Source organism: Prinia subflava, chromosome Z, assembly GCF_021018805.1.
Source record: "Prinia subflava isolate CZ2003 ecotype Zambia chromosome Z, Cam_Psub_1.2, whole genome shotgun sequence".
Lineage (NCBI taxonomy): Eukaryota > Metazoa > Chordata > Aves > Passeriformes > Cisticolidae > Prinia > Prinia subflava.
In genome coordinates this window covers 94,979,523-94,995,341 of record NC_086283.1, presented here as the reverse complement: position 1 = coordinate 94,995,341, position 15,819 = coordinate 94,979,523, and the positions used below count along the sequence as shown (strand labels likewise).

The window sequence follows — 15,819 nt, the reverse complement described above, 5'->3', positions numbered from 1 at the left end:
TTCATTTGAATTTTAATGGATAGTAAAAGACTTTTGGGCAAGAATCACTGCATGGATTGATAGAGCACCATTGAATTTGTGTTCCACTTTACCACATTACACAAACACACATTCAGGCAAGCCAGGCTGGCTTGCTGTGTTCCAAGATTCTACCAGGTACAGTAATGCGTTAAGAGAGAATTTATTATTCTCACTTTATATTACTAAGAATACAGATCACAAGCAGGGAAAATTCAAGATTCCTCAGTTAGCAAAACTCTAATTCTCTTCTTCTAGAGCTGGTAAACCTACACAAGTTGCAAACCACAGGTTAGCAGATGGGTGCAACAATTTATTACACTTAAGGAAAGAAGGTCGATTGCTGCTGTTTCTTAATAGAATAAAATACTACTGATTCTGTTAATTTATATTTTAAGGTTCTTTAAAATGAATGCTCTATCCCACGGAAGCACCTGTGCCTTGCCCACAGCCACCACTACAGACGCAGGAATGGGCACATCCCATGGAGAGCAGAGGCACACGCTGGCTCTTCCCGCCACCTGCCGGGCAAAATCCTGCTTGCACCAACCCGTTTGGGTCCACCCACTCGGAGGGATGGTTTGTTACCTAATCAAGCCCTCACGAAAATATTAGAAGAAAAATAAATGTTGCAGAAGCAAACCAATTTTTCAAGTACGTTATTTAAATAAGTTAGTCAGCCTCTCCTTCAGTGACAGTACAAGAACCCCCGTTCACAACAGACATGCCAGCTTCATCCATTTTGCCTTTTCCATCAAATACCATGTTTCTTACTCCATCAAAAGGCATAGCTGGATCATCGATTCAAAAAAGGCAGTCTTTTCTTTCTGAAGACAGGCACATCATCAGTGCAGTCTGTATCTCTCTTGGGTCTCCTTTCAACAGGAACTGAGATACACATATAATGTTCTTCCTTTTTTCAGAAGTTGCTGAACTATTGTATCTCCCCAAAGAAAGCCTAACATCAAACATACAGGAGCTATGACATTTTTAATCTTAGAATTTGAAGTGCCACACATATAGCTGTGTTTTCAGAGAAAAAATAAAAACCCCTCTGAGATGAGGTTTTTCTACCAATCAGCTCAGTGGAATACTTCAGATTCTGTTTATGGGAAAGGAATAAACTTCTTTTTCAAAAAATCTCGTAGCAAAACAGTAATAGCAATTACATTCTGAATAATCCCTGTGAGACATTTAAAAGTTTGATTCTCAAGTGAAATCAGTACTAGGGAAGCTCCATTCCAACCACAATTATCAAACTTTCGGCAAGGTTTATGTTCTTGTTTTGAGATCATTCTGAACAAATATGCACCTAGTCTCCTTTATTTTGATGCCCCATTTTCCTTTTTAGAAGCATTCAATCTCAACACTTGCAATAATGCAGTATTTTGTCAATGAGATAATATATTAATGTACTTTCTCCTAAGGACACATAATTATTCTTAGTGTGTTTTGGCTGTTTATTCCACTATAAGATTCAATACTTTCCACTCTTCATGGTCCATCTTCTTCACAAAAACACTCTCCTGCATTAGAGAGCAATAGTTAAGGCTTTCAACACTCAAATTAATTCAGAAGATAGTTTACCTTGCTGAATTCTTGCCTCCCTATGGACAGAAGTTCCATTACAAATCAGCAAAGTAAGGAAGTCTGGAACAAAAAGGAACCTTCTCCTAATGATCACTAGTTGCAATCCTATATTTAATAGGTAGAGGACACATAACAAGCATACCAAAAACTTTTATTCATCATTTTCTGGAAAAGCAACATCATGCTAGGAATGTTTGTTCAGGATATGCACCATTTCAGCTGTAGGCTAGTTCTACTTAACTTGATTTTTTTCTCCCTCACTTACAGCAGGCAATCTCATAATTCAACTTTGTTTCTTACTGCCTTCACCCTCTCTCAAACAGACAGCCTAACAGATAGAAAAAGGAATCTGTGATCAGCCAAGTGTATATTATTACTATGAAATTGTTCCATGCTTTACAAAGCCAACCATAATTTCTGAACTTAACTGACCAAATACTGAGGATTTTCCATTGCACCACATAATTGCAGCTATTCTGCAATGATCAAGAGGTTAAATGTATTCATGAGAGAGTAGCAGTTAACCAATCTCCTGCTGATTATTGTATCTTTTACTCAAGTGACATTAGGTCAACTTGAGCACTTACCCAGTTTCTTAATCTCCACAACACCATGAAAGAAAATCCTTAATAGATGCAGTGATCTTACTGTACTATTGCTTTATTAAATATCTGAGAGAACTGGATAGAGATATATGCACCAACTGGGCATACTGTGATAGAAGAAAGAAAAAAACCCAATACTTTCTAGCTTCACTTATATGACAACCAAGCTGATGCTAAAAATCATCAGTCCACTGTGGTAGGGTACAGAAGAGCAAAGCAAACACGACTACATCACACCAGTGAAGCCAGAACAATTTAAATCACAGTGTAGCAGAACAAGAATACTTACAGGTAAGGTTGGGTAAAAAATACCAGGTATGGTATGGTAAAAGGCATCAAAGTCCACACTCCCACCTGCCTCCACAGGACAAAAGTGCACTTTACAGTAACACATCTGGTTTCACATGAATGTACAAGAAAGACTAAAAAACAGAGTTGCAAACACCCAGCAGCATGTGCCAAAGCCAACTGTGGCAGTCAACCCACTTAAAGTTTCAGGTCAGTAAAACAGCAGTTGCTTTTAAACCTAAAACTGTAAGAGATTAGAAGTAGCAATACACCATCCAACACAGAAGTACTCTCTTGTGTGTTCAGAAAAATTCTTGCTAGGTACCTTGCTTTGTGAAACTTAAATAAAAAAAAGAAAAAAAAAAAGATCAATCAATGATCAGAGATCCTGAAAAACTACATTTCCCCACCCTGCTCCAGTGCCTGTAAGTCAGCAGTGCCATTGAACTCAGACTCTTTGTTTTGAGAGTTATAGCTATCATCAGAACCATGGGAGTATTTCAGCTTGAGGAATGAGAGCTATTGTTTCCACACCGTCTGCTTCCATCCTCTGGTACTCTACAGCCTCTTTGCAAGTACCACAGGCATGAGAACATGTCCCCTTACAGGAAGGAAAATAAAAATGTTATTTCATCAGCTGAGAATTGTGCCCTATCTTGTTATCCTTTAGCGTAAGGATGATGCACCGCAGCAACAAAAAGCAGCAGAAAGGAACACACCTCATCAGCTTCCAAACAATCCCATCATTTTACGGCAAACTTTACAAGAAAGTTCAAAGAATTTTAATATTTTTATTTTTGTCAACTGAAACTGCCAAAGCAGAGATCAAGTTTTCTATATCAGTGGCAGCACTAGGAAGAAACTTTTCACAAAGCTAAAAATTAATTTTCTTAACAACACAGAGAATCGCTATTAAAATTCAGGTCAGGGGAACAACTGTCCCACTATCTTGTCCTCTACTGCAATTTTTTTTAATTAATCAACCTATCCTAATTATGCATGAGTACCAAATTCGTAAAACTACTAAGAACAGTCAAAGAAATTCTAATTGCCTTATAAGAACACTGAGTAACACCCTAACCTACCACTGCTCACCCACGCCACACAGGGAGCTCTCACTCCGAGGTTACCAACACCTCTCACTTCAGATTCTGAATGCAGACAGAAGTACAGACAGTGTTTTTTTCCCTACACTCATCACATTATTCCCCATGCCCACTTTATCTCAGTTTATTTTAACAGCAGAGCTGTGATTGAAATTAGTTTAAACTTTGATTATGTCATTCTGAGACTAGAAATCAGACCAATCAAATTAGATTTGTATATCAGCATACACTCCTCGAGCAATGGAAGATCTCTGTGCAACTTGTTGTTTACTATCTTCTCACTAAATGTTAAAAACTATAGATGGATCAGTGTTTCAATTAGTAAGTTAACTGAGAGACAATGAATTCACAATAGTCTGCTTTTTGTAACCAGAGGGAACAGGAGACAGCATGGTACAGGAGACAGCATTATGGTTGCATTTTCCTCAATCCTTCCAAATGTCAGTCATTTTTCCAGTTTCTTCCTGCTCTTCATGTCCTTTCTAACCTCTTTATCCCACTTCCATTTCCATACCTATAAAAATATTTTAAGGAGTTGCAGAAGCTTTTGAACTAAGGCCAAGGAAGTTCATCACTATATTCTTGAGTATTATCCCTTGTTAATCACAGATTATAATTTTGTGCAGTTATCCTCTAAGTAAAGTCCACCAACAAGTCAAGAAAGTTTTATTCCCAGAAAGGCATCTAAACTTAAAACACTATAAATGATTATAGATTGATTTCTCCTGATCATATAGCTTACTGCCAAACACCACTACTCCTTTGCTTCTCATGTGGCCAATTCTACCAGGGTGAAAAGTTCACAGCCTCACTTTTGTAACACTTCCCACTTTTCCCACTTCCTAAGTGATACTAGCAACACAATTCTAGATGACATTTTAAGATAACATCACTAACACCACACACAGACAACTCAAGTATTACAGCAGACAAGAATAAGCCCTTATTCAGAGCCACTAGTAACACAGAGTCAGAAGCTTTAGTTCCAGAGGTGATGCACTGTATTTAACCTAGCTTACTGATCTCAGCCATGTGGGTCCTACAAACCAAACAAAAATCTAGAGGAACAAAGGCATTCTCAGCCGACAAAAAAATTAACAGCCCTAGATTCTTCATTATCTAGAAATAGAAACTGCTTCTAGTGACTGTTCAGGGTAACTCTCTCCTGAAAGAAGGTTATTATTATTATTATTATATGGGACATCTGGAAAACAGAAGCATGGTACTCAGGCAAAACAGGGATATATTGGTTAGCTCCTACATGTATTTGATCTCCACTCATTCTGTGCCATTAACAGGATACAGAAGAGGTTACACCTACATTCAGCTCTAATAAACTGTGCAATAGCTCCTTTCAGTTCCCTCTTGTGCCCAGTACATCCTGACAGCTGGAATTTAACTGAGGCTGATGGGAAGTGACCTACTTCACCACAAAGGGGGTATTTTTGAAAAACACACTACATATGCTCACAGGACTTTTTAACCTAGGTTAGTCTTCTCTGAGAGATGATTATTTTACCTACTTTTCCCATTATTCTTTAACTAATACTCATTTGCAGCACAAGCTGTGTTCTCAATTCTGAGAAATCACAAGCTTTCACTGAGAGAAATGTTAACCCCAGCCATCACCACATCTGTATTTTAACCACGTACAAGAACGAGCAAGAGAAGTATAAGAATTAATAAAGCCACTGGTTTTAATCAGATGACTTAGGAAAGGATTCAGTATCTAGAATTTTGTCAAGTAACTGAATGTACAGTTTTGTTTTAAATTCAAGTACACCATGACTATTTTGAAAACAGTGATGGAGCCAAGTAGAGATATATTTATATTTATGAAGGAGAATACCCAGTCACCAACTTCTTGCAAGGGCTTGTTAAAGGATTATAGTTTCACAGCTCTGGACCAGGTCTACTCCAGCCTGTTGTTGTGAACAAATACAAAGCATATAGGCATATCTATCAAAATGCATGTTCCTCATGCACCTCCCTCTTGCTACTACTAAATTAGATCTATCTACTGGATTAAAACTGCAATTAAGTATATGTTAAAAGGCAAATACAGAAGAAGAAATATGAGGCAAATACATATTCATGGGTAAGGAATTAATGGAATAAAATACACAAGGGAGAACAACTCTCCAGTCTTAAAAGTTAGAAGCAATTGAAACACAGAAAACCTGCTATCATTATTTGACAATTTTAACATTTCATAGGAATAAAAATCTCACATGTTAAAAAGATTTTCAGTAATTACTCTTAGATGTTAAGTGTAGTATTGTGGCAGAAAATGGGACCACTCCCAGTTAAGCTTACTTTAAGTTAAACAAGAATATGGTTTTCAGCTTCATACAGCAGTTTAGCATTCAAGCAATTTCCTCAGTTTCCTCAGTGTTTCTGAAGCCTTGCTAACTATTTTCGGGAGATTAGAGATAACAAGCCAAGATCAGCTACTTTGGCAATTTCTATTGTATAGTTTTTGAGCTTCTCACAAGTGCCATCCTTGTACTTGCTCTGCATTAACTTTCACATTCAGCCATTGAAAACCTGAATCCCTGGACAAGAAAAACTAAAACTTAAAGCAACCTAAGTTTCAGATGCAGCTTCCTTTTGCTTTCAAGGAGGTTTACTTAAAAATGAGTTCAGCTACACCTGATATTCATTAGGTAAAACTGAACATGGACAATTAGTGACTTGAAAAATTTCCTACAATTCCAAAATAAAACATTTAAATAAAAGACTTTTTAAAATTATGTGTGTTGGCTAAGCACAACTGATACTGTCATTCACTTATCTAACTAATTAGTGCTTCTAAAGAATGTATTTTATTTGTTCACAATCATTTATTATCTATGCTGTAATTTTGCAGCTTCTCAGACAACAAATGGCTGTCTTACATCTGGGGAATAAAACACACAAAAGGGTGTTGGTGTGCTGTTTGAATACATGCAATTACTGGTAGTTAAGTTCTAATTAGCATAATTAGTTTTGAAACACTTCTCATAATAACTGTCAACATTATGTCAATTTAGCTGAAGTTAATGGCATATTTAACAAAGACACACTTACTCATTTTCAGTATTATACTATTTAAAAGAAAGGAAGAAGCAAAGCTCTTTCTGAGGAAGTAGAACAGTTTTTCATAGGCATTGAACATTTCTTATGTTTTGTCCTTTCAGCAATGCAACTTATAAACCAGTATTTTATGTAATTAGCCCCCTCCAGTTTCCATAAAACCATTCTTACAAATTAACACTTATAAAATGGTAATAAAAAGCAACCAAAGTACAGATGTTCACAAATTCAGTCTTCTGTTCTTTTGGGGAAGGCAGTTTGCAGGGAGATGCCTGGTTTGAATGGGGAAGAAATCAAGAGGTAAATCCTGTATAAAACAAAGAAAGTAGGATGCTAAAAAGCAGAAAATGTTTCCAGTCATACCTAGACAAAACATCCTTTCATTGCTTAGTAGGATAGGGCATAAGCCATTCACAAAGGCCAGTTTTATTGCTTTTCTAATTTTGATGTTACTAGAAACTATTTCCAAGTACTAAAAGATGATCCATTATTAAACTAATAGTCATCTCACTGACATCTTTCACACTTCCAAGAAGAACCACATGCCTTTCAGAGCCAGACTTACTTCATGCTGTATATTCATCTCACACAACAGAAGGAATAGCCAACCTCAGCTCAATACTTGCCACAAAGCTGAAATCATGCATCCAGTCTTGACTGAATTTAAAGGCCAAGTGTACTACAACCTAAATGTTTCATTTGAGGATCTTTGTTATATAGTGTATTTTTATTAAGTGAATATGTCATGGAGCAAGTTACCATAAAGTACTCAAGAAGTATAAAGTGCTCTTAGAAAGCTCTCTGGACTGTGTGAAACCTTTCTTGTGGCACAAAGGCATTTTTTTATTATTATTTATATAAAATAAATAAACAAAATGCAAGACTTCCTGCTCCTTAAAGCAAGAGATTACTTTTTTTTTTAATTGGAAAAAAGCCACCATACAGCCAAACAAGCAATAAATCAATAAAACCCATAACAGGACTTTGACACTAAACCATGACAACCCCAAATCTGGAGAAATTTTGCCCAATTAATTTGAGCAAACTATTTTTCCTTTCATCTACACATTTATGAATATGTATCATAGAGAGACTTTATTTTTAGGTTTCCATTGTTTTTATATATGACGCTAACTAGCAAATGTTAAAATCAAGAATTTAATTCAATCTATGTCACACAAAATATCTTTCTGCCTAAAACAGTAATTAATTGCTCAGTTTCAGACTTGTTATCATAATTTTAAGCAGATCGGCTTATTACAACGAGAGCTTAACAAAATTTGCTTTATTTTGAAGCATTTTTCAAAAATTCTCACAGGAATAAGTGGAAAAGTCAAACCAGTAATTTTACAAATGGTATTTGAAAATACTTATGGAATGGCAGGGGATTGGTAGAGAACAGGAGAGTGACCCCTAAACTTTGGACACTGAATGAGGCAGCAACTCGATGTCAACTCCCAATCCATGCCACCCTGAAGAGATGCCTGAAGTCAAGTGAGATGACTGACAGCCTACAATGCAAGCAGTCAGATAAATTAGCTCTACCACAGCTTCCCTACACTCCTGCAAAATTCAGCACTGAGACACACTCTGAACTGCCCCCCAGGACCACATATTGCTGACTGAGGAGAGGAAGAGAATGACCAGACCAACACGACCCATAAAAACATCCTAAAGCAGAACCCCTTCTCAAATCAGCTTTCCTTTTCTATTCAGTGTTGAAAACATTCTGCATCATTTTCTATTCAGTGTTGAAAACATTCTGCATCATTTTCTAAAAGTTTTTAAGTCCACACCAACTCTCTCTGCAGACTCCCATCATCTGTTTCACGACCACAGAATCTGCCATGGACAGTTCCAAATGCTCATGACAGAAATTGAAGAGTAACATGACTATGACTCAGCTGCCTCTGAACTGTGGGGAGAGCTCACTGTAGTCACAACTTCCTCACGAGGGGAAGAGGAGGGGCAGGCACTGATCTCTCTTCTTTGGTGCCCAGTGACAGACCCCGAGGGAACGGCCTGAAGTTTTAACAGGGGATGTTTAGGATGGATATTAGGAAAAGGTTCTTCACCCAGAGGGTGGTTGGGCACTGGAACAGGCTCCTCAGCAAAATGGTCACAGCAACAGCCTGACAGAACTCAGGAAGCATTTGGACAACACTCTCAGGAACAGGGTGTGATTTATGAGTTTGTCCTCTGCAGGGCCAAGAGCTGGACTTAATGATCCTTTTGAGTCCCTTCCAACTTAGATTATTGTGTGATTCTGTGAATTAAAGATCCATATCAAATCTAACACACTACCCACTCATCACAAAATCAGCCTTCTCCTACATATCCTCAACCCAGTTCTGTGGGTTTACATGGAAACTGTATTTTACTTTATAGTCCAACTGCCTATATTACAGGAGTGAATCATGCAGAGCTATTGAACTCTACCTAAAGCAACACCTGCAGCCCATTTTAATCAATATTCTGTATTAAAAAAAAAATCTATCATTTCCCACAGAAAGGTTTTACACCTGTAAACCAGTGCAAGATTTTGTGAATTTTTAATAAATTATTGACAGAACAAGAAAAAAATAGCAGGATTTTTGTACCCTTTCTGCAATTACACTAAACACTAGCATGTATCTTTGACCTGTTCACTTGTCATTCTTGTCTACATTGGCTCACAATCACTACTCAGTCAGACCCATTTCAGCTGAGTATCAACCCAAGTGAGAATGATCAGTTCTAGTAAAGGAATTAGTAACAGGATAATCATATTTCAGATAAGTGAGACAATACATTTGAAGTCATTTCAACTCAGGCTGTGTACAGCAACATGAAAATTCTTCATAAAAATCTCTTCTACATAAGGGTAAACTCTCTCCTAAGTATGATTAAAAGCTCCAGTTACTAGAAACTAACAATAGGCCTCCCAAATTCAACTGTGCCAAACACAGAATCAAGAAGAAATGTATGCAAGGAGGGAGAGTGATCCCTAACTTATGGCCTCTTTTAAGCAAAGACCGGAGACCTCCAAAAGCCTGACAGCAAAGTATTTGTTGTCAAAGGAGGCTTGAGAAGGGCTCTGCCTATGTGACACTAACATTAACCTTCTTAGGAGGCAGGACTGATCAGCAGTTCCAGATAAGAAATAAATACTTCTGAGGAACCTGCACCTCCACCCTGTGCACAATCTGCTCAGATCTGCTCAGACGGCTCTTGTGTGCTTTTGCACCAGCATGAAAGAAACTGCAGTCAGGCACAGATAAAAGATGTGGAGAGACAGGAAGGAAGAAGCATGTGGCAGACAGATATGCCATAAAACTATATAGGTGATGAGCTAAGGGGCCTTAATGAAGCAAGGCTCACTGATTTTTTCATTAGTCTATTGTTTTATGACCCAGTACTTACTGTGGAAACCATGCTGCATCTTCCTCTTCCTATAGTTTAAGAATCACAACAAAACAAAAGCACAATACTGCTAGCAGGATGTCCCCTAATAGTTGTGCACATAGAAACAGACCATCACACAGCAACACAGCCTTTTTTAAATTCAGTTAATTTGGAAGAAAAAAAAATTATTCCCAAACACAGAAAAGAAGAACAAATGTGGGTTTCATGCAATTTAAATTCATGTCTGACCACTCATCTACTTTCTTTTTCATTTCAATATACATAATCCAAATATTTAATTCACAATTAACAAAATACACAGGTTGACACTTAATTCTCTGGAAAATATTAGGGTTCAAAGAACAGAATTTCCAACAGAATTAAGTGTTTGTACTAAGTGTGGAGTCCAAAAAAAGCCATATCTGCCCTAAGGCGCCACAAATGGTACCACCACCAAGCAGAAGCCAGGATTTACAGGTGAAGATTTGTTGAATTTGAATTGAAATACTACTTCAGACAGATCATGGAGAAAACAACCATCTACCCATCAACATGACATGAAAAAGTGTCATGATGATATCTATTCAACATTGGCTGACCATAGCTACCTTCAACCTGAATATTGTGTTTAAAAATCCAAAACAAATCACCAAAAAAGCTTCCCCTAGAAAGCAGACATGGATCAGCAAAGTTTTAATGACCAGCAAAAGGCAGGAGAGGGGAGAGGCAAAGCATTAATATTATTTTTTCTTTCTTTATACAAGAAATATACTACCATAACTCTTTGAAGAAAAGTATAGGCTAGTACACATTAAATTTCAACACTTAAGATATTAATATACAGAAACATAAAGCAGTAAAATAGATGCTTAAAAATAAAAAGCTGAAAGTTCAAGTGTATGATGCATCTCTGCCCCTTTTTCTTCTCTTATCATTTTATCCAAAAGACTTCATTAAACTCATTCTTCACACATCTATATCCTCATGAGGACTAAGTACTTGAGGAAGTGGAAAGAGACATTGATAGAAAAGAATGCTCAGGAGAAAGGACAGTTGTCTTCTATTGCATGCCTTTTTTTTTAAGAAAAGAAACTATTTAAATGCAAACAGCTATAATAATGCAACATTCAGCTCAGGCTTTATGCAAAACCCAGTAACCCAATTCAGAGTTACTGCTACCATAAATGTTATTCATCTGCACTCAACATATTAAGTAATGTTGTGCGTAGGCATGCATTAGGTACTTTAAAAATGCAGCTTAAGGAGGAGAGATTGGTCTGGAAATAGACTCTGTTTTGATTCCCACTCTTGCACCAACAGACACATCAAAAAAAAATTACTCACCAAACTAGCAGTGAGTGAAGGTGCTGACTGTCCAAGTGTTTGGTAGCGCATCCGAACAAGGTTAGTGGTTTCTGCAGGTTGCCACAGCTGCTGTCCAGTTGCACTGGGAAGCAAATATTTCCCTGTCAAGTTCAAGAAAGAGTGAGTTAAAGTAAGAGATGTTGCAGTTGAGGCAATGCAATGGACAGTTTACTGTAACACTCTTGCCACGGTAAAACATCTTTCACTGCAGCCCTGACCACAGCTGATTCCAACGGAATTCCTGCCATTCACTTTTTAGTCCTTTACATCATCCTTCCACTAGATTCAGTTTTGTACCTTTTTCCTACACAGAAACACATTTAAAGCAGCAACAGATGCAAACATCTATAATGCTTGTTCTGAACCAAAAGAAACTTAGACTCAGAAAGCTAGTAAAAAATGAAAACAAAAAAAAGCATTAAGAAATATTCCTCTATTTACCCCTTGAAGGAATAAGGTCCTGAGTCTGAGGAACAAAGTGAGATTTATTGGAATAACACACCAAATGGATGATTACACCATTATGTGAGTGAAGACTATTCTGTTTCTATTCCAGAATTCCTGATAATCTACCTAATATGTATCATCACTCAGTTCCCCAGAATCTTTATGCAGTGTCCCAAGCAAGGATAGATGACCAAGGTGCAGCCCAGCCACCCCTCAGCAGTGCTCACACGGGGCTCCAGTGCCTGTGCTCTGCGGTGTCACCTCACTGTGGGCAGGGACCCCGAGCCCAGGGTCACACTCCCTGTCACAGTGTGGTACTCCCCAGCCAGGATTGCCCCCCTACAGGTTCTAAAGAGGCAGACAACACCTCCAGCCCAGGAAGCCTGAGCTACAAACTAGCAGCAAGGAGAATACTCAGGGAATCCTACTAAGATGACAAGCATGTACCAATACTATTAATTTCTGCTAACTTTCAGCCACTGTCAAGAAATAGGGCAACAGGCCATACACTGGTCTTGGCATTATGTCCACCTTAAGTTCTTACTTATCTCTGCAAACCGTGCAAAAGTGACACAATCACATTACTAAAGCAACCAACTTCTCTTGAAGACCAACAAGCCAATGCAAAGCAGCAGTTCAGAAGACTTTTTATTTTTAATCAAATCTCAGTTCAAAAACACAATGCAAGATCTTCATTGAACACAACAAATGAAAAACATCTCCAAACTACACAGCCTAAACATTTGTTTCCTGAAACTATTAAATCCCACTTCATTAATTCTGTCATCTCAAGACAGCCATACAGTGGCTATGTGCAGGACCATGGACACAGGATGTGTACCCCAGTAAATTAGCACAGGTTTGCCAAGAAATCAAAGGCCTCAGGTTCATAACTGTATTTTAACAGCAGATCCACAGAGAGTTGCTGAGGTCTCTGGGAAGTGATTGTCTTGGAAGCTGGAAGTTCCCAAGCAGCAGCACAAGATAGTTTTTTAACACTTTCCAATTAATCTTCCAAATGTGCTACTGTTCTTTGTTACACTGGTAAAGCAGAACCCATAAAACATTTTTTCACCCAATTTGCTAACAGCCTGCCCGAGACCAGAAGAAAAATGTACAACAAAGCTGTGGTTTCTTGCCCAATCATCTAGGATAACATTTCCCAGAACTGGAAAACCTGAATTAATTTCCCATCTGCTCTCTCTGCCTCTTTCTGTGAAATTTTGGTTCCCTTTTTGCATAGGCCCCCATCATCCTCAACTAAAAGGGTGCCATAAAAAGCTTAAGGCATTAATTGCAATATACACATCTTTGATATTCCCCTGATGTCAGTCCTGAAATATATCAGTGACATAAGCAGCCAGAGAGAACTTTATATCTATCACCTCAAATTCCTTCTCATCTGTACAGGAAAAAGATAATTAAGAAGTGATTGCGAAAAAACTAAGTTATACAAACCTTCCATTTAAATAGGTATGTTTTACTCCTTTAGTGCTTTCTACGTAAAAAAAAAAGAGGTCTAAGCCTTTTCTTTCCTTCTTTTTTGACTCCACTTCTCAGACAATGGTAAGGTGAAGTTCTCAGAGGAGGGTGAAATCAAACACTTCGTAGTGCTGGGATCCAGAGGTTTCCAGACTTCCAGCAACATCCAGACAGCTCCAAACAAGCCATCAGCAAAATGCTTTAGCAATACCTATTTTGTCAAGTTGCTATACAATACACATAACTCCTTCAGAAATTCTGCATTAATCCACTCTAGAAGCCATCAGGAAAACTCCATTAAATAATTTTCAACTTCATCACTGTAGAATAATATTAGGGCAATTTATCCTCATAGGAATCAATATTTGAAAAGCAGTAAGTGTTCCCCTGATCCTTTCAAGAAAGAGAAAGGTTCATTCTATTACAGTTTGTTGTAAAACTGGGCAACATCAGCACTCTTTGATTAACGAGTGCACTTTCTCATGGGGTGCAGTGGTTTAGGAACGGTATTCCCCAACTTAGTTTTCCCAGTAAAAAAGAAAATCCTAAGCTGCTCCTCTCCCACTCTAGTGGGGTACACAGAAGGCAGAGATCAAGGATTGAGGTAAGGACCTTTACTGGAAACAGCAATGAGGTAAGAAAATGAACAGCAACAACACTGAACACAAAAATGTACACAAAGGGAGGGTTATTTACATGCAAAATGCTTGGCAAGCCCAGGACAACAGAAATAATGGCAGACAGACTCTCCATCCACCACACTGCCTCCAAGACCAGAAAGAAACCCCTTTCTTCTTGGCAGCAATGGAAAGAGACCCTTTCCCTTCCCTCCCCAGCAATGAGATGGTAATGAATAACCTTTGTGTCTTGGCCTGGCCCACTCAGCACAGCACATGGCAGCCCAGAACTCTGGGGCTCAGCGATCCAACAGGCTCAGCCTCCCCGGCAGCCAGGACTACAGCACACACCAGCACATCCAGCACCACAAAAAAACAAAAAAAATCAACTCTGTCCTGGCCAGAACTAGGACACAGAGGGTTAAAGCCAGTCTCAAAATCCACTATCAGACACTAGGCCCTTCCCAGGCTCCACTAATTTTCATTTTGTATGAATCCCACTTGAGCTTCCCAAGAAAAAAGATGGAAGGTAATCATTTGCATTTAGTACACAAGTTAACATTGTTCTGTTTAAGTCTGCACTCCCAAGCCAAAAAGGTTTAAATAACAAGACAATTTAGTCTAGGAGGAGAAAAATATATGAGAAATAAGTGCTATTATTAATGCTTGTACTTACTTTTTGTTGTAAATGTGCACCAGATTCAAAATATATAGGGCCAATATAGTCTGTACCTTATCATGTGCAGGGCATTCTAGCAGCCACCTTTACTATCTGTCCTTTACAGTAATCTATATTTTACTCCATTTTTATCTTGCTCAGACATCTGAAACCAAGTCTAAGATATCTTGATACAGAGGCTAGAGGAGATGCAATCCTGCACAACAACAGAATCTTGTACTAAGCCTTTCCTTTGCCTGGCTGACAAGAAAAAAGAGTGGATTTACTCAGTACTATAGTCAGTATCTCCACTGTAAGAATTCACTTAATATTTCATTATTTTTCCTGCAGGATTAGCAGAATATTTAAAATAATATTGGGGGTGTCTGTTGAAAAGCTAAATTAGGCAGTAAACACAATCAAAATTACTGGTGAAGTCGTGAGCATGTGTGATGCTGGAATGATCCCTCCTGCCATCTTTATCTGAACAGGAGCCTTGAAGATACCACAGTTTTCACAAAACACTGGAATTAAGGAAAGCAGACTGTCTAGAACTCTAATTCCTCTTTTCATAGAACACAAGCTTTTAAACACACAAATGGCACACAAGAAGTACACTTTTTAAAGAAGCAAAATTAGCCAGGGCTTAGAAAAAAAGATGGTAAGAGACAAATGTCTTATCTGAGAACAGCACAAATCTACTGCATTAAACCACCACACAATAAAACATGCCCTGGCCAAAGTGAGTTAATCATCAACTCTCCCTCAATTCCTCCAAAGATAGAAAAAAAAATTTTAAAATTCCCTCATACTGTCCACTCCCCCTTTCCCTTGACATTTAGCATTGCTACACTTTTCTTGCTATAGTTCCATTCATAATTTTATGCATTTTACTGCTTTTACATTTTCTTTGTTAACCCTTGAATATATACATATCCACACTCTTCCCTCGTTAAGTGATTTCAATGCCAGTATTATACAAAAAATTTAAGCTGAAGCGCATTATCATTTTTATACTGCATTCATATTTGCCTTCAAGTTTACCACTCCAGGCAGCTACTTTCCTTTTTAAGTGAACTGATTCATGAGGGATTCATGAGGGACTGAGAGGAAGGCTTCAACTCCAACCCCTTCCATCTTAATTCAGTATTCTGGCCCATATGCAGCATGTAACACTGACACAC

At 38.0% G+C, this 15,819-nt stretch overlaps 1 protein-coding gene across 2 annotated transcripts in view; it reads right to left on the bottom strand.

Annotated features, from left to right (window-relative positions):
* MAST4 (microtubule associated serine/threonine kinase family member 4) overlaps positions 1-15,819 on the bottom strand; it is a 275,995-nt gene that overhangs the window by 186,780 nt on the left and 73,396 nt on the right. For both annotated transcript variants that reach the window (XM_063423907.1, XM_063423908.1), the window contains exon 3: positions 11,411-11,532. In XM_063423907.1, coding sequence (XP_063279977.1) covers positions 11,411-11,532 — 122 coding nt within the window. The remainder of the gene's footprint in view (positions 1-11,410; positions 11,533-15,819) is intronic.